This window comes from Cydia splendana, chromosome 26 (genome assembly GCF_910591565.1).
Source record: "Cydia splendana chromosome 26, ilCydSple1.2, whole genome shotgun sequence".
Lineage (NCBI taxonomy): Eukaryota > Metazoa > Arthropoda > Insecta > Lepidoptera > Tortricidae > Cydia > Cydia splendana.
The window spans coordinates 10,541,261-10,569,057 of record NC_085985.1 but is presented as its reverse complement, the minus strand read 5'-3'; the positions used below and the strand labels follow the sequence as shown (position 1 = coordinate 10,569,057).

Below are 27,797 nucleotides of genomic sequence, written 5' to 3'. Positions count from 1 at the left end.
TTTTCTTTGTTTATTCGAGTAAAACAAACCACAATCACAAACCTACAAAAAAAAATACAAATCAAAATCAAAATCAAAAGCATTTATTGCAAACATATTACATAACATTAGGTAGGTAGGTACCTATACATAATATGGACCCTGCAAGGGCGCAGCAATCTTATAAATAAATAACAAACTAAGTACTACAGTAGTTTCTTCTTACATAACATTATACATATGAGATCACATTAGTGTATCGTAAGAGCTAATTTGCTTATGTTAAGCATAATATTAATTACATTTATTTAATATAAAATCAAACAATATGGTTTAAGTGCAGATACCTAATACATATTTCTAATAATAATAATGATACCTCATCATAAAATTCGAGTAAAATTCCTGCAGCGTGTAAAACGATTTCTCTGTTAAGTATTTATAATATTAAGCGATCTTTTGAATAGATTTGGGTTTTCGATTCGATTCGATTCAAAACATATTTATAAAATCTTAACATAAAACATTATTTTAATGAAAAAGTCAATGTTTTATTGTCGAATAAAGTCATTACGTTTTTTATAATAATAATCACACAGTTTTATTTTGTCATTTTATAATATAGTTTGATATTTTTGAAGGGTTCTGATACTTCTGAACGATGTAATATGAAAGATTGTACGCTTTCCGAACGAAGCATTACTGTCAACGTCAACTCGTAAATAGATTACCTTGATGCTAATAACGCTATTAATGTTTATCATTATTGTATATTTTGTTGTAAATAATAAGACGTATTATTTACTTTTATTAAAGTCCAATTTCAAGTAATTCTTCGTTGTTAATCAGGCTACAAAGATGTATTTTTTTTCTACCAGATCAAATTTGCTCTTAAAGTAATAAAGTCCTCTCGCATCGTTATTGATGTTATTATACAATTTTCTTCATTTCCTGTAGAAATGCGTCGTGAATTTATATTAGTGTTATTAGGAATTATATGTATATCAACTATATCCTCACTTTTATCAGGATATGTTCAAATAGAGTCTGATAAAGTGCTATTAGATACGGTAGTAGGTTCGGTGGGTGCTGGCAATTTTTCATATTGGCAGTTGGGGCATATAGGGCCGCTGCTGGTGGAACTGACGTCTCTAACAGGCGACGCGGACCTTTATGTTGCTGATACAATCAGGTTTGTAGCGCAAATTTGCAGTTAAAGATGAAAAAACATTGAACAAAACGTAGCTGTTTTTACGATGTAAATTTCTGGATATGACTAGATTTTTCTACATAGTAAGGATTTACATACTATTTTAACCATTTTGTAGTTTCTATAAACCTCACAACAGTAGAAAGAAATATCTAGTCTTTGCAGTGGTTAATTGCGTTTTTCCCTGATTAATTTATCTTGAGCGTGACCTAACAGTTTCCTAGCCTAGTCGGTAGAGACCCTGCGTACAAAGCAGGAGATCCCGTGTTCGAATCCTGGTAAAGGCATTTATTTATGTATGAACACAGATATTTCTTCCTGAGTTATGGATGTTTTCTATGTATTTAAGTATTTATCTATGTCTATCTATTATATATATGGGGCATTATCTATGAAAAGGGACCTTATTGTCGATGGCGCATACGCCGCACAGCATCGTGCGGCAATGTATTTATATCGGAGCATTGTTAATAATGGCGTAAGCGCCATCTACAATAAGGTCCCTTTTCATAGATAATGCCCCATATTGTTGTCTAGTACCCACCATTACGAACGAACGAAAAGGTACTGAGCATGGCAGGAGAGAAGAGAAGTCTGTTAGACACAATAGCTAACAGAAGGGGCAAGATGGTTGGCCACCTGATAGGGCACAACAGATTCTTTTTAAACATCCTGGAGTAGTGAATAGAATCAGGCGTTACTTTGCGGAAATCCATACTAATTAAAACCAAAATATTACTTTGCTAATCCGCGAAAAGATAACGACTAGCACGTTATCTTTTCGCGGATTAGCAAAGTAATATTTTGGTTTTAATTAACATCCTGGAGGGCAAGATTGAGGGGAAAAGACGCACAGGAAGGCCCAGGCTCACATATCTGACCCAAATAAAATATTTTCTGTCTTGTTGTACGAGGGAGTTAAAAGACTGGCCCAGCAAAGAGAAGAGTGACGATTACTCCACCGACAAGAGCATAGCTCTTAAACATTGATGATGATGACCCACCATAAGCTTAGCTTGAGCTGTCGTATAGGTCAATTTGTGTGTAAGATCGATCACTATTTAATTATCATTTATTTATATTTTCATAATTTCAGGCCAAGTTATGAGACGGATCGGAACAACTTCAGCTCGGTGACCTGTGGCCCTGATCTGGTCAACATACCCGCTGACTTCCCGCGCCCTGTGGGTTAGTATCTCCATAAATTTGATGAAATGGCTTCCCTAGCCTTAGGGCTCATTTAGACGATGCGAGAACTCGCATGCGAGTTTCATTACATTGCAGGTTTTGATCAGTCGGTTGATTTGGACGTAACCAACAGTCCGCAATGTAACTAAAATCGCATGCGAGATCGCGCGCCGTCTAAATCAGTCCTTAGTGACCCTGCCTATGCAGCTGATGGTCTTGAGTTCAAACCTCAGTAAGGGCATTTATTTGTGTGACAAGTACGGATATTTGTTCCTAAGGTGTTTCTGAGTCGTGGGTGTTTTCTACATAGCTGGGCATTAACTCGTTAATCCGTTAATCGTTAATTAACGAAGTTAAGTTTTCGAGTAACGGATTAACTTTTAAGTTAACTTTAAAAACCTGTAACGGACTTGTTAACTTCCGTTAACTTAACGGTCCACCCCAGGTGTCACCCATTTAGGGGTGACACCCGACCGTGATCAGTAGTGCCACCTATAAAAATTCGTAAAACGAAAGCGATGGAGTAAATCCTGAGCTATTTAACATAAATTACAATTACTCTTTTTAAATATATTTTACAATTTTGATTGAATTTTTGGGTGACACATGGGTGACACCCGCAAAATTCGCACCGGGTGCCACCCATGCTAGCTACGCCACTGGGTACAGTCAACTGTAAAAATATATGGGTGCACAAATCATCTCGAAAATATGTCCCATAGATCTTATGGCAGCGAATTAAGAACGTGGGACATATTTTTGAATAAGTTGGCTACACCCATATTTTTACAGTTGACACAAGGTTGGTTGTGAACTGTTGAGCGTCGTTTGCTGTGGGTCATATATTTATATTTGTTTGTTTGTAGGTATCGGTGTGTTCGGGCACTGGTCGCACGCTCAGTCCGAGTACAGCATCCAAGTGTTCCTGACGGCTCCAGCACCACGCTCTCACGCTTTCCTTGAGGACGCAAGGCCGCATGAGAGAACAGGTCAGTCACTTTATAACCAGGGATTTGGTTGCCAGTATATAGGTAGTTCGTTTTTATATTAAATATAGTAAAAACGGGTCACTCACGTTTTTTAAGTCGGAAAACGCTCGACATGTTTCACTCCGTACCGAGGAGTGTCATCAGAAGCTTGCGTTTACGGTGACGGACCGGCGCGGACGAAGATACCCGCAGGCAGACGGCGGAGTGAAACATGTCGAGCGTTTTTCGACTTAAAATACGTGAGTGACCCGTTTTTACTATATTTAATATGTCTGTGTCTCACGGAAGTTTTGTTATTAAATAGTTCGTTTTTAGAAATAAGGTAACAATCTTGATGTGTCTTTTTATTGAAAAACACGTTTTAAAAATAAGTCACGGCAAATATGTAACAATTATGAATCTAATACGATCATTTATATCCTTCTGCTTTCATAAGTAATAGTTACTGATTTTTAAAAAGCGTTTTTCAATTAAAATACATGTCAATATCGTTTACTTTCTTTCTAATGCTAAAAAAAACGAACTATAAGTGTAAATAATGTATTTTTTTCTTATCAAATGTTTTTAGTAGGTAATTGTATTTTAAAAATATTAAGATAGCGTTTTTTAGGAAAAATTCAATCCACATTGCGGGCTTACTCCCATACTTAGTTACCATAGTTAGCACTCTATCCTAACTTATTTCTCTATGACCCTAAGTAATAAAGTAACCCTATTTATGGTTGCAGAAGTGGAAAAGCGTCGCGAGAAACGTAAAGGCGAGGAGGAGGGCAAGCCCCGCTTCCTGAAGCTGCTGAGCATACTCGACATGATCTTTGACATGTTTGTGTTGTAGGAGTTAGACCGACTAGCGATGTTACGATTCGACTTCACAAATCGGTTCAAACCGATTTAGGTCTGAAGTCGACTAAATCGACTTGAGTGTTCCGTAAATCGACTTAAGATACGTTCACCCGCTCTAAGCGCACCCTTTCCGATTTGTTGCTGCGTCACTTTCGTTGGACATATTGAGGCATAATAAAATGTACACGAATCGACTTCAAACCACGAAGAAAAATGTTGCCATGCACATTGCCGTCATTATTGAGTCGAGTCAAGTCGAACCTTGGTATCTACAGGTAAAGTAAAATGAAACTTATGGTTCAAGTAGTAAGGTTCAATTTCGCATAGGCTTAAAGAGATCGATTTGGCGGTTTACTTGGATCGGTTTGCCAGTTTTGCGCCGCGTTGATTTGCTAACTGAACGAATTCGCGGCAATGACTCACGGAATCGCACGAGACTGCACGCTCTTTCCAGCTTGCTCGTATAGTGCTTTCCCCTTTTATCTTTAGCAATTAATGACATTTTGATCTACCGCGCAACGGAAAGTAAAAAAATATTACAAAAGTTTTAAGTCAAAAGATTTGCTGTCGTGTTATTCTAAGGATTCTAAGGGTCGAACAAACCGTAAAATTTACAATTCGATTTCTTCAACTCAAAACCAAGCGACTACGGAGCGGTTTGAACTACTGATAATTAAAAAATAGAAGTTAAATCGACTTGGCCAAATCGGTTTGCAAACCGATTTGGGTTTAAATCGGAGTCGACTTATTCGGTTTGAAAATTTTTCGATTTGACCCATCACTAAGACCGACTGTTATATGTTTAGAACATTTCGTCGGGTGACAAGCAAAGTCACTAACTACTAAAAAATTATCAAACAAAAATCAACCTTATTTGAGTACTCATATGGTTCACTATGGCTATGACGGTAATTAGTGAGTTTTGCTTGTCACCTGACGATTTAGTAACTGGAGATGTCACCGCTGTCATTTTCTTTACGAAACAGTCTGCCGATTTTTGCAGGGGAGGGGACGTCAAATGTATTGCTAAATTGCTATTTCTACATGATTTGTACGTAACGTACAAATAGCCATGTCAATCCATACAAAAGTTTGCACAATTGTGTAAGTTTTCGGCAGAGGGGTAAGCTCTTGATGGTCACTCCAGTTATTAAATGCTTTAAGGTTATATGTTAACGACTAGCGACCCGTCCCGGCTTCGCACCTGTAATGGACCGTGAGCCACGAACAGATTTTCATGACCAATCGCCTCCCGAGCGATAACTCGTGTATTATAAATGGTAGGTGCGTATTTTTTACATGTTTATGCAAGTAGCTGACGGTCTTTCCACCGCTATACAACCGGCTGACGGTTTTTTTATTTATAATAGCATCTCAACTATCATCTGGCAAAGTATCAATCGGGAGGCGATGACTGAAAAAAAAATTTTTTTACATGTTCATGTGATCAACTGACGGTCTTTCCACCGCGATACAACCTGCTGACTATTTTTTTAATTCATGATATTAGCTAAACTATCGTCTGGCAAAGTATCAAGCGGGAGGCGATGACTGACGATATTTGCTCCTGGCCCGCGGTCTGTTACACAAAACCTTAACAAATTATCCACCTCGGCATTCCTCAAGAATCTCTCTATTGATAGGCGAAAACCGCATGAGAATCCGTTCAGTAGCTTTTGAGTCGCGAACATACGTACACACCACAGACAAGACATCCTCCAGACTGATCATAGTAGCTCTACCCCCTCTGCCACATATACGGTAGTTTTACTCCATGTTCGAGTCGAAAGTGTCTTTGTGTGACGTCCGTGTCTTTGAACGGACCAATCACGGCACGGGACCTCGCTCACCTCATCCCCCGCACTCCTGTATTTTTGGCAGCATCGGTTTCATGAAATAATTGCTCCAAAGTCCTTCCTAGTTTATGTATGCTTAGAACATTTAGTAACTGGAGATGTCATCGCTGTCAGTTTCTTTACGAAACAGTCTGCCGATTTTTGCGGGGGAGGGGACGTCAAATGTATTGCTAAATTGCTATTTCTACATGATTTGTACGTAACGTACAAATAGCCATGTCAATCCATACAAAAGTGTGCACAATTGTGTAAGTTTTTCGGCAGAGGGGTAAGCTCTTGATGGTCACTCCAGTTATTAGAATGCTCTGAGGTTATATGTTAACGACTAGCGACCCGCCCCGGCTTCGCACCTGTTACACAAAACCTTAACAAATTTTACACCTCGGCATTCGTCAAGAATCTCTCTATTAATAGGCGAAAACCGCATGAGAATCCGTTCAGTAGTTTTTGAGTCGCGAACATACGTACACACAGACAGACGCGGCGGGGGACTTTGTTTTATAAGGTGTAGTGATAATTAATTAATTAGAATCCAAAATGGCAAAAAACGGAACCATTTTCATTATGCGTGGTCCGACGCATCCGATCCGACACTCGACCGGTTTTAAAAAAATTTTTATAACACATCGGTGGCAAACGAGCATACCAGAGGTGTTACATGCGCGTTGCCGACCTTTTAAAAACCTGTACACTCCTGTACTCCTCCGTTTATTAGTTAAGTATTTATTTTACAAGCAATTTAACGTGCCTTGTTAATATGTATTTTTATGTTAGTTGGTCATACTTGGAAGCTAAATTAAATCAACTTTTTGACATTTTAGGGGTCATCCATTAATTACATCACACGTTTAGGGAGGGGAGGGGGTCCAGAAAATGTGACATGTTGTTACAGGGGGGAGGGGGAGTCACAAACATTGTGACGTCACTCCAACTTATTTAATTTGCTGTACAGTTATATAACAAGTTTATGGAACGATAATCATGCCAAATGTGACCAAATGTGACAATGGGGGGAGGGGGCGAGGTCAAAAAACCTATAAATTCGTGTGATGTAATTAATGGATGGCCTTATAGGGCTCTAGATGTTATGATCACATCGAGCTGATCTGATGATGGAGGCGGAAGGTAGATAGTAGATAGGCTATATGATACAATGCAATCTCATTAGTTTGGGTTTGTTAGAATCGTCTCGAATAGTACCTAGACGTACCTAGATTTTTCTGTTCGCGCACTTTGTTCTAGTCATTAAATTATTTGACAAAATAATATTTTTTTTAATTTATTCGCAGAATAGGGAGTATTACTGCAATGTTCTGCCACCAGAGTGCAGCACTAATTTGCTAAGTAGTAGTAGTACTGTCAAGTGACAATAGATGTAGCACCGACCGGAAAGTCTTATGTTGTTGAGATTAGAGTTTCCGGTCGGTGCTACATCTATTGTCACTTAACAGTACTACTACTGCTACTTAGCAGGGCTGATAATTCCGCTACTCGATGCTAGATGTCGACTATGAAAATATTAGTCTTTTTGGTACCAAAACTGATGTATGGAGTGAGCAATATATGTATATGTATTTTTTATCTATGCTTAAACATACTGGACAGTCTTTTGACAAGTTTTCACTATGACATTGATGCATCAAGGCGGTTTGTTTACAGGTGGTCTACCGCGAAACGCGAAAATCGAAATTTCTTTATCTGCCTCTCTATCGATCGAATAAGCAAGAGTGAAAGAGAGGCAGAAACCGAACATTCGACTGTCGTGTTTCACGGTAGGCCATGTGATTGGCCTAGTGACGCCCTCTACGCAGTTTTGCGTAATATTTCCTATTGTATTGTATTTAGAATATTTCCTGTTTCTGCTGTTTTTAACCCTTTACCAGGCTGGCAGTTCGAAAATGACAATCGAATGACAGTCTTAGGCCCACTTGCACCATTTTACTAACCCGGGGCACAGAATAAATAATAGTACTAGGTACAGAAGACTCACTCTCTAACAAAGCGCTCTGTTAAGATCAGGACAGATATGGCCGCTAGGTGGCGACAGCGACAGCGCCACGCGCGGCTTATGGCTAGCCACCAAAATTGGTGTGGAACGGATGTACTTGTAGCTACCTATAGCAAAGCGACGAAATCGCGGAGTGAGCCACGCCTGCCCGGGGTTAACCGGTTAAACTTGGAGTTAGCATGGTTACCAATACATTTTGACACTAGGTTAACGGTTTAACCGCTTAACTCCGGGTTAGTGGGATGGTGCAAGTGAGCCTTACTGATCGAAAATAGAATACATGTTTGAAGTGCCGCATGCGGGAAATATATATCCCTTAGAATAAATAATAGTACTACCGTACAGAAAGGACACTTCCTACAAAACCGATGTTTGACAGCGATTCAGGGACGAATCATGTTATCCCTTTCTAATATATGGCACTATCCCTTTCGGCTATTTAGGGTTGTCAAAATTCAAGTGATTATCTTATCTGTGGTCATGCACGTAAAAGGACATCAAGTGGTGCCAACCCTGATAATTGCTCGGAGCAATGCTGAGCCGAACGGAGCCGAGTTTGCCCGAAGTCACGAGTGTCTCACCACTGCCTTAGCCTGGTAAAGGGTTAACACGTTCACTGTCCACCAAGGCAAGGGTGTTGGGTTCGAATCCCGGTAAGAGTATTTATCTGTGTGTCATCATATGGGAATTGTGTTTTTTAATAAACCAATGAATTTATGGGTATATATCAGTATATTTATTTTATATTATTGTCCTACTGATTCCCCAACTTTTGGTCTTTGTCGCATAATAGTTTTATTTTGCTTATTTTTTGCTTTATCAAATAAACGGCAAATGGTCACATTTTTCCGTTTAGGTGACAAAGTCAAAAGTAAATATAAAAAACCGGACAAGTGCGAGTCGGACTCGCCCACCGAGGGTTCCGTACTTCTTAGTATTTGTTGTTATAGCGGCAACAGAAATACATCTGCGAAAATTTCAACTGTCTATCTATCACGGTTCGTGAGATACAGCCTGGTGATAGACGGACGGACGGACGGACAGCGGAGTCTTAGTTATAGCGTCCCGTTTTACCCTTTGGGTACGGAACCCTAAAAAAAACTATTTCACAGGTGGGTCAATGGACGAAAAACAATATGAAAAGCGCATCTTTTTTATATTTTTTTATTATTTCATCATAAAATACATAAACTTTGCATATCGTCAGGTGACAAGCCAAAGTCACTAATTACTAAAAACAATTTAAACAAAAATGGACCTTATTATATAGTACTATTATGGTTCATTAGGGGTCATCCATTAATTACGTCACACGAATTTCTAGGTTTTTTTACCCCTCTCCCTCCTTGTCACACTTGGTCACATTTGGCAACCCCTCCCCCCCCTGGTGTGACGTCACATTTCTTCAACGAAATCGGCAAATATTTATTTAATATTTTATCAAATTTTTTTTTTCCCTAGCCTACTTTGGTGTCCCACTGCTGGGCAAAGGCCTCCCCTCGTTTTTTCCACTCAACCCTGTCATCGGCATTTTCCCACCATTTGGGGTATTGGGGGTATTTGGGGGTCCAAAATATTTTTGACAAAAGAAATATTAGTAATTTTATAACCCAAAACTGATTAAGAAATAAAATTAAACGAATAAAAACGATTATCGTTTCAAAACCTTGTTATTTAAATGATAATTAGCGTATAAAATAATTTAAATACATTTTCGGGTACTGATGAAGATAAAGTGACGTCACAAAGTTTATGACTCCCCCTCCCCCTTGTCACAACATGTCACATTTTCTTGACCCCCTCCCTCCCCCTAAACGTGTGATGTAATTAATGGATGACCCCCTATAGCTATGTCTGACCAGGGGGCAGATTTTTGAATTTCTATCGCTCGATTTCGTCACTCGAAAATCGGTGGAAAACGGCGAACTGCTAATTTTTGAAATTCGAGCGATAGAAATTGGGAATCTTGTGGTATTGACCACTCGTTTTCAATTCTATTAGTATAATTTAAATGCCTAGTAGTGGAGATATTAATGAACGAAATACACGAAATCGAGCGGTCGAATTTCAAAAATCGGCCCCCAGTAATATTATATATCGTCAGGTGACAAGCAAAAGACACTAATTACTAAAAGAAATGTAAACAAAAATCGACCTTCTCTTAGTACTAATATGGTTCACTATGGCATGAAGTTGTGGTGGTACTTAGTGCCTTTAGCTTGTCACCCGACGACACAGATTAAATACTAGGTACAGATGGCCGCTAGGTGGCGACAGCGCCACGCGCGACTTATGGCTAGCCACCAAAATTGGTGTGGAACGGATGTACTTTTAGCTACCTGTAGTAAAGCGACGAAATCGCGAAGTGAGCCACGCCTGCCGACGATATGATCATTGTCAAGAGGGCGATGTTATTCTCATGTATAGGGTGACAGACAGTTCAGTATAGTATGAAAAAATTCGTTCCAGTGAAATTCCGCAACATGGCGCGTGCTCATATCGAGGGGTGGGCGGTAAAACCCGATAAGTCGTGCAAATGGGTTTTTGAAATTAGAACTATATGTGACGGGCGTAGTTCTTATTTAACTGACAAACTCGATATCGTCGGGTGACAAGCAAAACTCACTAATTACTAAAAAAATATTAAACAGAAATCAACGTTATTTAGGTATTAACTTGTGGTAGTAATTAGTGAGTTTTGCTTGTCACCTGACGATATATTCCCGGTCAGCCTTTACTATGTTTCTCTGGCGGATGTCAGCGGCAGTAGCAGTAGGGGTTCAGGTGCGGATGAGTCTTGCTGATGCAGTCCGGCTCGCTCCTGTAACTGTTAGACAAGGACAACATTAGTGAGACCACTCGACGGTAGATGGCGCTTGATCACAAAGTCAGGAGAAAATAAGAAAAGTACAGATCCATATCAAAGAGAATTTAGACTAGCCTCCTAAGCCATACAAATGTAAAATCCAAAATTTGCTACTGACATTTAGTAGGAAATAGAGTTGATTTTGCATTGTTGGAAAATGGAACGAAACAAAGCAAAAGCGACTCTGTTCCAATTGAATAGGATTTAAATTTCATCGAACTGATGATGTACTATAGGTAGGACCTTGGGCCTTAGGAGGCTAGAGGAATATTGTCAAAGTAAATTATGTATGAGTACATTTACTGTTATTTAACATTTAACACTTTTAGAACGCTATTTGACTTTGATCCTTATTCTTACACTGATACGTGTTATATTTGTTAAATGTCAAAAAGTATCGCCATCTACTCGAGAGTAGGCCAAAGGTATGGCGCCGTCGCTCGAAAAGATAGTACCATACCTTTAGCCTATCGTCAAATGCTAATTCTCTTTCTCCATTTATTAATCTTTTATAGACACACACACGGGTCTCTATTGTTTCCCAAATAGTTTTAAGTCATAATGTATTTTCGTTAGTCATAATTGGTTATCTCAGAAACGCGTAAGGGGTCATCCATTAATTACATCACACGTTTAGGGGGAGAGGGAGGGGTCAAGAAAATGTGACATGTTGTGACAAGGGGGAGGGGGGAGTCATAAACTTTGTGACGTCACTTTAACTTCATCAGTAACCGAAAATGTATTTAAATTATTTTATACGCTAATTATCATTTAAATAACAAGGTTTTTAAACGATAATCGTTTTTATTCGTTTAATTTTATTTCTTAATCAGTTTTGGGTTATTTCTTAATCACTAATATTTCTTTTGTCAAAAATATTTTGATAAAATATTAAATAAATATTTGCCCATTTCGTTGAAGAATTGTGACGTCACACCAGGGGGGAGGGGTTTGCCAAATGTGACCAAGTCTGACAAGGAGGGGTGGAGGGGTAAAAAAACCTAGAAATTCGTGTGACGTAATTAATGGATGACCCCTAAGTATTCAGGATTGCCATAAAACAAACCTAACCTAACCTAACCTATCTATAGAATAACCTTACGAAAATCCTGAAAAATTAACAGTTTCAGTTTTATGACTAACGATAATATGACAAACAATACATTATGACTTAAAACTTTATGGGAACCAAAGGGACCCCCCCCCCCCCCCCTCACACACACACACAGGACAGTACAGGAGCCCCTTGATTATTGGCGCAAAGTGTGAATGTCAAGTTTAAGTTTCCGATTTAGGCCACAAGATGGCAGACCCCCCAACGTCCACTGTCCCTATAAAGTACCATAAAGAAATATAGTAAGACAAGAGTGCTCACTCCATACATCAGTTTTGGGACCAAAAAGACTAATATTTTCATAGTCGACATCTAGCATCGAGTAGCGGAATTATCAGCACTGCTAAGTAGCAGTAGTAGTACTGTTAAGTGACAATAGATGTAGCACCGACCGGAAAGTCTTATGTTGTTGAGCATTATACTTTCCGGTCGGTGCTACATCTATTGTCACTTGACCACCATAGAGAAAGATAAGTTAAGAAAGAGTACCACCACCTGTACGGTTACCATCAGTTTCTCACTGACATAAACGCCGTCGAGAACGTAATTTACTTTCTATACATCTCGCTCGCACTCGCATATTAGTGCAAACGGGACGTATAGAAAGTAAATTACGTTCTCGACGGCGTTTATGTCAGTGAGAAACTGATGGTAACCGTACAGGTAACTCCATACATCAGTTTACTTACCAAAACACGAGTTATTTCGTAGTCGACATATAGCGTCAAGTAACGGAATTTATCAGTACTGCTAGTTGACAATAGATGTCGCGACGAACGAAAACTTTAATGCTCAACGATTTTCAACTAATATTATAACACTCCTTCGGGTTATATTTGTTGTAAATTATTTTGTTTTAGCAATATATTTTTCGTCAGTAGCGACTTTAGTGACATCTGTTGTCAAGTAGCGGTACTGATAAATCCACTACTTGACGCTAGATGTCGACTACGAAATAACTCGCGTTTTGGTAAGAAAACTGACGTATGGATGGAGTTAGCACTCTTTCCGTACTTGTATTTCTCTATGCTCCATAGAAGCTAGCATCCTATAGAAGTGGTGTGTGCGTGCCTCCGTGAGGGACAAAACATACGCAATGCGACAATACCAAAAACAATCTACGTAATTCGGTCGGGTTATTTGTTGCCCACCCTAACCCATACTAAATTTATGGTGGGGCACAAACAAAAAGTGAGACTGTAACAAGGACAAGCAATAGTACCGCTTTCTCTGCTACTCCTACTGAAAGTTCTATAAGTGTATCTCGTTCGGTCATTTGGCCCCTCCCCCGTGTCCTCTCTATATTATTGTACCTCGCTATGCTATGCTCACTACGCACCCTCGCACATCTCTGGTGGCAGCGTAGTTATACCACAGAATAAATAATAGTACTACCGTAGACAAAGGAAACTTCCTGCAAAAACGAAGTTTGACAGCGGTTCAGGGTCGAATCATGCTGTCCCTTTCTAATGTATGGCACTATCCCTTTCGGCTATTTAGGGTTGTCAAAATTCAAGCCATTATCTTATCAGTGGTCGTGCACGCAAAGTGACGTCAAGTTGTGTCAACCCTAATAATCGCTCGCAGCAATGCTGAGCCGAACGGAGCCGAGTTTGGCCGAAGTCAGGAGTTTCCCCTGGTTATACCACTTACGGGTTGGTCCTCGATATGTCCTTCGTGTGTATCGTGAATTTGTCCTCGTTGACGCGATATGTCATCGACGCCTCATAGATCCCGTGTCCCGGGCCAACTGCTATCTGTAAACACACAGGGTAATTCGCAAGCTGGCCAGTTATTGAAACCTTATACTAAAATGAACTCTGTTTATATCGTCGGGTGACAAGCAAAAGTCACTAACTAACATCATTGAAATTATTGGACAATAAACCGTGTTACATGTGTAATAAAGTGCATTGTTAGGGGTCATCCATTAATTACGTCACACGAATTTCAAGGTTTTTTTTACCCCTCCCCCCCCCCCCTCCTTGTCACACTTGGTCACATTTGGCAAACCCCTCCCCCCTGGTGTGACGTCACATTTCTTCAACGAAATCGGCAAATATTTATTTAATATTTTATCAAAATATTTTTGACAAAAGAAATATTAGTAATTTTATAACCCAAAACTGATTAAAAATTAAATTAAACGAAGAAAAACGATTATCGTTTGAAAACCTTGTTATTTAAATGATAATTAGCGTATAAAATAATTTAAATACATTTTCGGTAACTGATGAAGTTAAAGTGACGTCACAAAGTTTATGACCCCCCCCTCCCCCTTGTCACAACATGTCACATTTTCTTGACCTCTCCCTCCCCCTAAACATATGATGTAATTAATGGATGACCCCTTACTTTAATTTTGTTGATAGTACTTAGTGAGTTTTGCTTGTCACCCGACGATACTATACCGTCAGGTGACAAGCAAAACTCACTAATTACCACTACAAGTTCATAGCCATATTGAACCATATTAGTACTTAAATAAGGTTGTTTCTTGTTTAATATTTATTTTAGTAATTAGTGACTGTTGCTTGTCACCTGACGATACGTGAATATAATTCATTTGGCGGCCAATTACTAAAACTGGCGAATTACCCTAGTAGTATTGTTATCTTTGAAAACTTGTCAAAAACAGTTTAATTTAAGGCGCAGTACGTATAAGTTATTCTATGCATGTCTATGGTTTACAATAGGCGCTAGTGCTGCACTCTGGCGGCAGAACATTGCAGTAATACCCCCTATAATGGACGGCCCCTTGAGAACTGGGTGTTCTTATGAATGAACGTTTGTCCTAAAGTCACTTGACCTAACTGATTTGTCCTAATGGGCACATGCCCTAACGATCAATTGTCATCATAACGATTATTTTTTTCCATAATGTAATGGTTCTGAACGCCAAAAAAAACGCCTGAAACATGGAATAGAGGCGAGGTGGTGCTGTTTTTCAAAAAAGGTGATAACAGCCTATTGAAGAACTACAGACCCATCACGCTTCTGAGCCATGTCTAATATAAGCTGTTTTCAAGGGTCATCACGAACCGTCTCGAACATAGACTTGATGACTTCCAGCTTCCCGAACAAGCCGGTTTCCGAAAAGGCTATAGTATCATAGACCACATCCATACGCTGCGGCAAGTTATACAGAAGACCGAAGAGTATAACTTGCCATTATGCTTAGCGTTTGTGGACTATGAGAAAGCTTTCGATTCGGTGGAAACATGGGCGGTGCTTGAGTCTCTTCAGCGATGCCATATTGACTATCGGTACATCGAAGTGTTGAAGTGGTTGTGTTGTTGCCACCATGTCGGTCCGAGTACAGGAGCAGAGCACGAAGGCGATTCCATTGCGAAGAGGCGTAAGGCAGGGAGACGTTATCTCTCCGAAACTGTTTACTGCCGTAATGGAAGACGCCTTCAAGCTCCTGGAATGGCAAGGACTTGGCATCAATATCAACGGCGAATACATCACTCACCTTCGGTTTGCCGACGATATCGTAGTCATGGCAAAGTCGATGGAGGAACTCAGCATGATGCTCGATGACCTCAACCGAGTTTCACAACGGGTGGGCTTGAAAATGAACATGGACAAGACGAAACTTATGTCAAATGCCAATGTTGTGCCCATCCCAGTCTCTGTTGGGAACTCGGTACTCGAAGTTGTTGACTCGTACATCTACCTAGGACAAGTAGTCCAATTAGGTAGGTCCAACTTCGAGAAAGAGGTCAACCGCCGAATCAAACTCGGTTGGGCAGCGTTCGGGGAACTACGTAATGTCTTTTCATCCGACATAACTCAGTGCCTCAAGACGAAAGTCTTTAATCAATGTGTGTTACCAGTGATGACTTACGGCTCCGAACGTGGTCTTTCACTATCGGCCTCATCTCAAAACTGAAAGTAGCTCAACGAGCTATGGAGAGGGTTATGCTCGGAGTTTCTCTGCGTGATCGAATCAGAAATGAGGAGATCCGTAGACGAACTAAAGTCACCGACATAGCCCACACCGGATTAGCAAGCTGAAGTGGCAATGGGCGGGCCACATTGCACGCAGAGAAGATGGCCGACGGGGTCGAAAAGTGCTAGAGTGGATACCACGGACTAGCAAGCGCAGCGTAGGACGTCCACCCACAAGATGGACAGACGACCTTGTTAAGGTCGTCGGAGGACGCTGGATGCGGGTCGCTTCCAACTGGTACGAATGGAGGTCCAAGGGGGAGGTCTATGTTTAGCAGTGGACGTCTTATGGCTGAGATGATGATGATGATGATGAATGGTTCTGAAAAATGGTTAGGTCAGAACTTTCTGCCACAAAAGTGGGTTAGGTTAGAACTGCAACCCTCGCAAAAAAGAAAAATAATGCTTAGTTATTACATTAGGATAAGTAATCAATAATAGGGAAACCAAAATTAGGGTATACGAGTGTTAGGACAACTGATCATTATGAGAAACAATATTAGGGAATGCAAAGCTAGGAGAAAATACTTTAGGGATTCAGATATAGATCCTTGAGAAATAAGTAAACTTCCAGGTTTCAACTATGTAGAGAAACCTACCTTGACCTGGTAATTTTCCTTGGCCACTTCAGTCTTGAAGCCGCTGGAGTTACCCACGATACCATGTGCATTCTTAAACGCTACGTTGACGCGCTGCCGGAGCACCCATGATGTGGCGGTCAGGGTCCGGGGCATACAGAGGGCCCTGGAACCAATTGGGAAGGGAACTGTCAATTTTTAGGGTTCCGTACATTGACGGGCCTTACGGGCACTAAAAAAACCGGACAAGTGCGAGTCGGACTCGCCCACCGAGGGTTCCGTACTTTTTAGTATTTGTTGTTATAGCGGCAACAGAAATACATCATCTGTGAAAATTTCAACTGTCTAGCTATCACAGTTCGTGAGGTACAGCGTGGTGACAGACGGACGGACCGACGGACGGACAGCGGAGTCTTAGTAATAGGGTCCCGTTTTACCCTTTGGGTACGGAACCCTAAAAATGGTACTAGTTCAGTGGTGTCACTCATGAATTTGAACCAATCTTGCAGCCTAACGCAACTAGTTGTGACCAATCGCGCGCGTGATGCGAACTCATCAACCAATCTCATTGTAGCGGTGTCACACCGCTGTAGGGTAACAGCACCAGTGGCCAGCCAGGGCCCAGTGGTCAGCCTTTTGAGTCGTTTATTGGTCATAAATATCTGGTATATTCGTTTAAACAAATCGCGAGGACTCAAATAGGAGCTTTGATTCCTTATTGGCTAATACTTCACATGACAGGTGCGGTGAGGGAACGAGGGGAAGAAATATACTCGTTCATACAGGAGCTGTTTGGCGACGAGTGCAATAGTGTCATGTCCGCCATATTTTTTACTGCACGTGGTGTACTCTTAACAGGTGAGAAAAACTATGTTTAATGTTAAAAGTTATTTTTTTTGTTAATGATTGGTTTATTTATTAGTTTATCTATTATATTGCATTATGTTTGAATGAAAATATCAATATTTAACTTATAAATTGAGGAGGCTGGTCACTGGATAACACTTTTTTACAAAAAATCCAGTGCCCAGCCCCCCACGGCTGACCTTTGGGTTATTCGTTTATTTAATATTTTCGAACCAATGCGACCGTTAGGACCGTTAAATTTACATTTTCAAATTTAGTTAGGCATGCCCTGGTCAATTTAAAGTAAAACCCAGTTAGTCAGCCGCATTTGAAATAACGTTTTAATGCGGCTGAGTACCTACTGGATTTCGCGGATCCAGTACTCAGCCATTGACCTTGCTTGGTACGGCACCGCCAAAAATATGTCCACATTTTTAAACTCTATCTCATTGAAATAAGGTTCAAAACTGTATACATATTTTTGACGTTACCTATACAGAGTCTGTAGTAATTGAATGATAGTTTGTTTTACCTGGTAGCTAGGTATATGTATTATGTAAAATGTATGTATGTTTGTTTATTAATGATAATTAGATCTGTACAGACTCGTTTCATTATTTTTTACCGAATACTAGGAACATATTATATACTAGCAAAAAGCAGAGCTTTGTAAGGGCTCGCGGAGTTTTTCTCCCTAAACGTACTTTGATCCAATCCAAGGCTTGTTTCATGTTCGATCGAGTGGGTACTTAATAAGTCCGTTAAGAACGCAACTATAAGTGAGAGCAAGAAAGAAATATACTAACCGGACCCCGGTTGCTGTCCGGTACGCCTGTCTGTTACAGCTTTTACTTTGTCCATTAAAAACGTGTCCAGACGACAAAATCAAATTGCCAATATTACGTGTGTAATATACAATTTCATAAGCGCTTTTATTACATCCTACTCAGTCGCCCAGTACTTTTTGTAAGGAAGGAACTGGCTTTCCTACATACTTAATGTTGGGTCAGCGAGCCAATGTCCTTGAATTTAATTTTTGCGTCCACTCCACACAAATGAGCGAAAAACTATCCCGTCTGGATACCTACTGGCGGTAATCACGCTGCTCCGCACATAAACACACACACACACACACACACAGTTCCACTAGGTACAGCCAGGGTTCAGCATCAGCTCTATCTTGGGTACTGCTCTTCTAAGTGCTCATTAAGACGTGTCAGACGACCAAAACAGCGTGTGCCTATGTCGCACCAAACCTGAGTTCCACTAGGTACAGCCAGGGTTCAGCATCAGCTCTATCTTGGGTACTAATTTCCTAAGTGCTCATCAAGACGAATCAGATGACCAAAACAGCGTGTGCCTATGTTGCACCAAACCTGAGTTCCAATAAGCACAGCCAGGGTTTAGCATCAGCTATATCTTGGGTACTACTCCCCTAAGTGCTCATCTAGACGAGTCGGATGACCAAAACAGCGTGTGCCTATGTTGCAACAAACCTGAGTTCCACTAGGTACTGCCAGGGTTCAGCATCAGCTCTATCTTGGGTACTGCTCTCCCAAGTGATCATCATGACGAGTCGGATGTCCAACACAGCGTGTGTCTATATTGCATCAAACCTGAGTTCCACTAGGTACAGCCAAGGTTCAGCATCAGCTCTATCTTGGGTACTGCTCTTCCAAGTGCTCATAAAGACGTGTCGATTGACTAAGACAGCGTGTGCCTATGTTGCACCAAACCTGAGTTCCACTAGGTACAGCCAAGGTTCAACATCAGCATCAGCTCTATCTTGGTTACTACTTTCCTAAGTACTCACCAAGACGAGTTGCATGACCAAAACAGCGTGTGCTGTTGTATAAAACCCGAGCTCCACTAGGTACTGTCAGGGTTCAGCATCAGCTATCTTGGGTACTGGTCTACCCAGTGATCACATGACGAGTCGGATGTCCAAAACAGCTTGTGTCTATATATGTTGCACCAAACCCGAGCTCCACTAGGTACTGCCAGGTTTCAGCATCAGCTCTATCTTGGGTACTACTCTCTTAAGTGCTCATCAAGATGAGTCGGATGACCAATGTGCCTTTGTTGCACCAAACCTGAGTTCCACTAGGAACTGCCAGGATTCTGGGTCATTTTGTTGCACTGCACGCCGACGTTGCAATTGGCGTGCAGTCGGCGTGCAGTTCCCATACAAGTTGCAGTCATGTATCGGCCCTAAGTCACTGAACTGAAGTTTGTATTAATATGATCTTTATTTATAATTGACAACATTTCAAAAATTTCAATATCCCTAAATCGAAAACCATTTCGAGAGGGGCTCCTGTAGATTACAAAAAAATATAGTTTATATATTTTTTACGATTTTTTGTATTCAAAATCTCTAAAAATAGTTAAAACGGAAATTGACGTCACCCAGCTGCTTCAGTTCTGCCACTACAAGCAAAGAAATGACTTCCGATTGGGTTGACATTGTCATTGTCATTGTCACTTCACTACCAGTGACACTTGACAATGGTTTACTAACAGTTCACATTGTTGTCTATGCTCAAACGTAAATTAATTCAACGTTTTTTCCAGTGTATGAAACAGATCCGTGACGTCACGATTCTCACAAATGACGTTTGTTACATACGCCCTTTTGTTTCAAGTAACAATATAAATAGATTTTATGACCAAAATATAGGACTTACGCAAAATAAAAAAAATACGGGTACCTTAAATTAGTGCGTTTTTTCGATGTAGACAATAAAAAGTAGCACTTAAAAATATGAAATGTTGTCAATTTTAGCAGTTCCAAGCAAAGTAACACTAAAGGCGCCATTCATTAATTACGTAAGACATTTTTTGCCAGTTTATGACCCCGTCCCACCCTATGTAAGAAATAATAAGAATATGCTGCCAAAAATGGAAAAAATAAGATATGTTCGACCCCCCTCTACCCCAAAATCGTCATACGTAATAAATGAATGGCGCCAAAACTGTTTCTCGAACTGAAAATACCCGATTTAAGTTTGCTAACACAACATGACTGATCAGGCGGCTTAGCACGGTCGCGTTTTTATCCCTTGTCACCATGCCTGTCACGTTCTAACAAGTATGTAAGTGCGAAAGGGACGCGCATAGTGATAGTCGATAAAAATGGAACCGTGCTGAGCCCGCAGTTCAACAGCGTCACAAAACATACGAGTCAATTGACCTCCGCAGTGAATATACAGCAAGATTGATTGTTCTAGTAGGTATTCACAGAAACTTAATTGCTAAATTGGGAATCAAATCAAGCGAAGCTGAATCCAAAATTTTAACCCACTTTTGTATTCATCGTTGTTAGGGGTCATCCATTAATTACGTCACACGTTTAGGGGGAGGGAGGGGTCAAGAAAATGTGACATGTTGTGACATGGGGGAGGGGGGAGTCACAAAAATTGTGACGTCACTTTAACTTCATCAGTAACCGAAAATTAATTTAAATTATTTTATTCGCTGTACATTTAAATAACAAGTTTTTAAAACGATAATCGTTTTTATTCGTATAATTTTCTTTCCTAAGCAGTTTTGGGTTATAAAATTACTAATATTTATATCGTCAAAAATATTTTGATAAAATATTAATAATACTTAGGTACCTACTTACTTAATTCGATTTGGCGATTTCGTAGAAAAAATGTGACGTCACACTAGGGGGGAGGGGTTTGCCAAATGTGACCAAATGTGACAAGGAGGGGGGAGGGGTCAAAAAACCTAGAAATTCGTGTGACGTAATTAATGGATGACCCCTTAAATGGCGTAAGCGCCATCGACATTATTGAAATTGAAAACACCACATAGGTATTGTTGTCTGAGTATTACCCACAATGAGCTTTTCTGGGGCTTAGTCAATTTGTATAACAATGTCCAATATTTATTTATTTATCTACTACTAACGCCATCTGTTTGAGCAGTTAGAGTAATAAATAATTAACATTACCACGAATGTTAATTCATAATTTGCCAACAGATGGCGCTAGTAGTAATACAAAGTGTTATTACATTATTTTATTTTTTTAAGTTCATAAAATGATATTTTTATGTTTGATAACACATCTAGACATGAATTTAAATTACTATGTTAAATCTCAAACCTAACAGTGCAGTAGTTTTTCCGTAAAGTGTACCACAAGAATGCATAGTTTGTCGAATAGTGATAGGGCTCGCTTCGCTCGCCCTAATTACCTGACTTACCTCGCGGATTTTTTGACGGATTAATTATTATAAAATAAATATTGCGATTCCCAGTTTTAGTTAAGTGCCTATGGCCAACAAATTTCGTTTCATAAGAATTGTATGTACTTATAAGAAATAATAAATATTATAATGTCGTTGATTTTGATCCCATTATTATGAATAGTTTATAGGCTGAGTACTGGGTAGACGAAGGCTGCTTACTGGATTTTGGAGGCTGACTACTGGAGAAAAGTGCCACTTTGAGTTTAAACTTAATTATAGATATTATAAAGAGGATTGTTATTTTTTTAAATATTTTGTTATGAAACTATAATAAACAATTGATCTAACCATGTGATTCGTTTAATTATCCGACTGATCATGTAGAAATGCCGAACGTTCAAACTTAAAAAAGTAGTTATAAGGCTGACTACTGGTGCCTTTAATACCCTATCTACTGGCCCCTATCATGCCCCATTCTTATTGCCCATAAGGCCAGTCCTGAGATATACGTCAATGGTTACGTACCCGAAGGGTAAAAACGGGACCCTATTACTAAGACTCCTCTGTACGTCTGTCTGTCACCAGGCTGTATCTCATGAACCGTGATAGCTAGACCGTTGTAATTATCACAGATGATGTATTTCTGTTGCCGCTATAAAAACCATATATATTTAAAAAAGCATATATATATATTTATTATACCAATATTATCCAAAATATTCGAGAAGGCAATGTATTTGCGGCTTAGTGAGTTCTTTAATAAATTCAATGTCATTACACCGGAACAACATGGTTTCTTGAGATCTAAATCTACCACCCTTGCCGTTTTCAACTTGATACGCGAAGCAACTACTCAGTACGATAATTATCGCTATACAACCGCTCTGTTCTTCGACATGTCCAAAGCGTTTGACTTCGTTGTTCATGACCTGCTCTTGTATAAACTAAAATGTTATGGTGTTCTGACACCTCAAATATAGCCATTTCAAAGCAGGACCTCTGGGTCCTGCTTTGAAATGGCTGACATCATATTTGGATAATAGACAACAGTGTGTTGAAATTAAGAGCTTACAAAGCACTCAGATAGCGAAAGTGCACAGATCTAATTATAAAAATAACAATTATGGAGTCCCACAAGGAAGCGCCTTAGGCCCATTGCTATTATTAATCTATATTAATGATTTACCGATGGTTACCCCTCATAAATGTATTTTGTTTGCCGATGACATAAGTATTATTGTAACGAATAATAAGACGGAACATATAATGTAAATAATACAATAGCTGCAGTAATTACCTGGCTCCAACATAATAATATGCAAGTAAACTTATCAAAAACGAATTTTATGAATTTTAATAAATCAAACCTGACATTAAACATTAATTATAATGGACATAACCTGAATAATGCTAATCTTATTAAATTCTTGGGACTTAATGTTGATAATGATTTAAAATGGAATAGTCACGTCGAATATGTATGTAATAAAATAAATAGATTTGTTTTTGTTTTGAATAGACTACGAACAACGACAGACCAAAAAACAACAATGGCAGTCTATCACGGCTATGTTGAATCAGTACTTAGATATGGCCTGATCGTGTGGGGGAATGGAACCGATATTGAAAATGCTTTCATATGTCAAAAAAAGTGCGTGATTCGCGCTATATGTGGAGTATGCCCATTAACTTCTTGTAAGCCCTTATTTCCTAAATTAAATATCCTTCCACTACCCTGCCTGTTTATATTTGAAGTGTGTAAGTTTGTTAAATTATATATAGATCTGTTTAAAACAGCCAACGAAGTATTTCTAAGAAATACTAGGAACACTAACAGGCTGGTCATAAATAAAATGCAAAGAACTGCCACTTTTAAGAAAAATTGTTATGCGATGTGTGTCAATTTATTTAATAAGCTACCGAACAATATCAGAGAATTGCCTAATAGTAAATTTAAAAGAGCACTTTTTCAATGGCTGCTGTCTTCGACATTTTATACTATTAATGAATACCTACCTTGTTAATCAAGAATCTAGTTAAATTATGTTAATTGAAGTGGTTTTGTTTGAGATACATACATGATATATTATTATTTCATATTTGACAGTATTGACAGTATTTTTATTTCTATTGTTGTTGATATTTAATTTGTAGAAAACTAGGTTATGTTAGGTATATATTACACTAAAATTTGCATGCTGCATAGTCAGTTAAGAAAGATGAGACTTGAAAATGTATAATTTTACAGAAACAACTTGTATATAACTTTTCTTATCGCAAATAAATGATTATGGTTATGATAAATATGTAATAAAAACAGAATAAAAGAAATATTTAAGAAAGGGGCTCCCATACAAGAAACGTGATTTTTTGCCGTTTTTTGCGTAATGGTACGGAACCGCCACTTCGTTCGCCAGTCCGACTCACACTTGGCCGGTTTTTTTAAATAGGTGGCTATAGGTAGGTATCCCCTTTTTCTAGTGTTGTTCTGCGGTTAAGGCTTAAAAATGACTAGGATCTAGGCGATAAAATAGCAAAACAAAAGAAACTTTTGGTAGGATTGACAGTGCCATGTGTAAAAAAACTTTTGACCGTTCAAACCCCACTAAATCATAAATAAGTGCAATGGTCCACCATTTCTCCTTGTATCGGGTTTTCGGTGGACACGTTTTGCCACGCGAGGCAAACTCACCAGTGCGATAATGCCTCGCACTTACCCGACAATGGCGACTAGCAAGTTGTAGTCAATAAGCGCGTCCGTAGGTAAGTCTTATCGTTTAATACGTGTCTCCCCTGATATATCGTATCGACGCGCATTCGGCAAAATCCTATAGGAAAAAGCTTCATGTCCGCGCAATAAGAGCGGAAAAACCGTCGACGCGTCGGCAGGCGCCGGCCGATGCGAGCCGAGCCGAACGACGACTTTTTCGCTCTATATTGCACAGACATAAAGCTTTTTCCTATGGGATTTTGCCGATTCCGCGTCGACATATGTGGGGGAACCCTAAAGAGTCTCGGCACGTTTTGCCACGCGAGGCGAACGCACTAAACGTGGAAATGTCTCGCACTTACCTGACAGTTGCGACGAGCGAGTTGATGTAGTTAAGGAGCGCGTGTGCAGTCTTCTCGTACAACGGATCGTCGGTGGAGACGTTTTGCCACGCGAGGCAAACACACCAGTAAGTCCCGATGCCTGCCTCGCTGCACGAGCGGTTGCGAGAGATCTGAAGATAAAATTGTCGTTCATTCAACCATTTATTCATTCGTTCATTAATTCATTCATTTAGCCATTTGACCGCCAAAGAGGTCAGACGCGCGTGGCTACATAATATCCAGATTAGTCAATTTTTCGCCAATCTGATTCAATTGCCCGATCGAATCAGGAGGTGCGGACGCAAATACCAATTTGGCTCGCCGAATTAAACCGCCGATAATGACCGATATTACCGATAAAATGAGGTGCGGACGCAAGAATACCAATTTGTGACACCAGTATTTTCGTTCTGGGGCTTTTTTTCAATTTAGGGGGCTCTAATATCACCATAAATCTAAAATTCCATAGACCGTGGCATCTTATTGAACCAAATTGAAAATGATTTGCCAGAAATTTATAGCTACCTTTGGCAATGTTACGGGACCACTTCAAAGCTTATGTATAAAAATAATGAAATACTTTCTTGTGTAGGATGTCAGCAAGGAGACCCACTAGGGCCCGCAATTTTCAGCCTAGCCATCCACCCCGTCATCACTCAGCTCACATCGGACCTAAATCTCTGGTATTTAGACGACGGCACCATCGGTGGCAGTAAGTCATCTGTGTTGGCAGACCTTAAAACTTTAATCGACCGCTTCGCAGAAATCGGTCTTTCAATCAATTTTAATAAGTGTGAAATGTTCATTTCAGAAGCCATTCCGGCCAATACCCGATCCTCTATTATCAACGAGATTAACCAGCTCACACCAAATATTTCCATTTTAACCCGCGAAACCCTCACACTTTTAGGAGCCCCCATTTTAGACGAATCCATCCCGTTATGCATAAATTCCAAAATAGAAAAATTCTTTAAGTGTTCCAATCTTTTTTATGAAATCAACCCACATATGGCCCTCTACATCTTACGTCTATGCCTTTTCTCGCCCAAATTTTTGTACATCCTTCGCTGCGCCCCACTTTGGAAATTCCCCATAATTACTGCAAACATCGACCAAATTTTAAAGGACACCGTTAGTAAAATTCTGAACGTAACCTTCACATCCCCCAGTTGGATCCAGGCTACCCTCCCGATCAAATACGGCGGTCTTGGTATCCGTTTGACGGGCAGTTTAGCTCTCCCGGCCTTTTTGTCGTCTGCCTATAGCACGCTCACCCTCATTGGTGGTATATTACGTACCCCTTCAACCGCTAATGTGTCGGTGTCGTGCCTGGCGGACGCTGAATCGGCTTGGAGTGCAGACCATCCCGTCGAACGGGTACCAGAGGAAAAATCTTGCCAAGCAACATGGGACGTCATAAATATAAAATCGCAACACCAACTCCTACTACAAAACTGCCATAACGACTACGAACGGGCGAGGCTATTAGCCGTTTCCGAAAAGGAATCAGGACATTGGCTGCACGCGCTTCCATCGCGAAACCTTGGCTCCACTCTAGATCCTTCAGCCCTACGCATCGCTGTCTGCCTCCGCCTGGGCTTAAAAATATGCGAGCCCCACACCTGTAGTCGATGCGCTCAAGCTGTTGATGCTTTAGGACGGCACGGCTTACACTGCCAAATGAGCGCAGGCCGACTATATAGACACGCCACATTGAACGACCTGATCCGCCGCGCTCTTTGCACCGCCTCTTTACCCGCAACTCTGGAACCGTCAGGCCTCTCTGCCACAGATGGCAAGAGACCTGACGGCTGCACTCTTGTGCCCTGGAGCCTTGGCCGCCCTTTAGCGTGGGACGCTACCTGCGTCGATACGCTAGCACCGTCCCACGTTGAGGGATCGGCCCGGAAGCCCGGGACTGCCGCGGACCAGGCCCAGACACTAAAGCGCCGCAAATATGCGTTTCTAACGGACACATACGATTTTGCGGCGCTCGCCATTGAAACACTGGGCCCATGGTCGACCGACACCAAACAGTTAATAAAGGAAGTGTCGGTCAGGCTAATAGGCGTCTCGGGCGACCACCGGGCGGGCTCCTTCTTGGCTCAAAGATTAAGTCTGGCGGTTCAAAGGGGCAACGCCGCCAGCATTCTAGGGTCCATTCCAGAAGCGGGTAGCTTGGGAGAGATATTTTATATTTAGTATTTAGTTGTTAGTTTAAGGTTTTGTGTAAGTATTATTTTAACATTGTTGTCTAATAAATGTCTAGCCAGATATTTTTGCTTGTATGTAAATTCAATGTTGACATGTAAAAGTGCCCTTGTGGCCTAATTGCTGAATAAATTGGAGTAATCTCCAATGAAATTGTCGTTAATACGCCAATTTCATTTCTGATCAAATCCACTGATTTGATCAGTCCCGTCTGGATACCACTATAGCCCAAGAAAGGTACGCTCGGCTAAACTTAAAATCGTAATTAAATTCCAAAAAAAGTAAGTTAATGTTGCCACTGCAATAATTTGTTTGTAAAAGAGTAAATTCCTTTTTATATATAAACACGCTAAGATATTGTATTTATTGGTAATTTTACTCCTACGATTTAAAAAAAGTACTTTTATAAATACAAGACGCTCTAGTAAAAAGTGGCAACATTGTAGTAGTAGTAGTAGTAGTAATCACTTTATTGTACACAACACAGGTTTACAAAAATAAATTACAGTAATGGAAGTACAAAGGCGAACTTATCCCTATAAGGGATCTCTTCCAGCTAACCTTCGATTAGATGAGAGGAAAACTCCAGTCAGGTCAGATAGACAAACTTACGGGATGTACAGTAATATTTAGAAAAAGTAAACTAACGTATTGTCAACTCATAAAATACATAAATAATATTATAGAATAAAGATACATAAAATACATACTAGCATACATACATACAATACAATATATATATATATATATACAAGTTTAAAGTAGAAATAAAGGTTTAGTACTTAACCAGATCACGCTGATTGGAAAGCCAAAGCTTCTTCAGATTAGCCTTGAGTGACGCCACAGACCGGGACCGCCTGAG

The 27,797-nt window shown here is 40.0% G+C and overlaps 2 protein-coding genes across 2 annotated transcripts in view; one reads left to right on the top strand and one right to left on the bottom strand.

Moving 5' to 3' along the window:
* The first annotated feature begins 884 nt into the window (after positions 1–884).
* Positions 885–6,903, top strand: LOC134803096 (UPF0669 protein C6orf120 homolog). The gene is made up of 4 exons (XM_063775805.1): positions 885–1,171; positions 2,286–2,377; positions 3,244–3,366; positions 4,095–6,903. The coding sequence occupies exons 1-4, from the start codon at positions 939–941 to the stop codon at positions 4,199–4,201; spliced, it is 555 nt and encodes a 184-aa protein (XP_063631875.1). The 5' UTR covers positions 885–938; the 3' UTR covers positions 4,202–6,903.
* Positions 6,904–10,748: 3,845 nt separating this feature from the next.
* The window catches only part of LOC134803085 (uncharacterized), a 59,853-nt gene continuing 42,804 nt past the window's right edge, over positions 10,749–27,797 (bottom strand). The window contains exons 9-12 of the mRNA XM_063775792.1: positions 24,704–24,855; positions 16,607–16,751; positions 13,707–13,810; positions 10,749–10,900 (exon numbers count right to left, since the gene is read on the bottom strand). Coding sequence (XP_063631862.1) covers positions 10,831–10,900; positions 13,707–13,810; positions 16,607–16,751; positions 24,704–24,855 — 471 coding nt within the window. The 3' untranslated portion in view covers positions 10,749–10,830. The remainder of the gene's footprint in view (positions 10,901–13,706; positions 13,811–16,606; positions 16,752–24,703; positions 24,856–27,797) is intronic.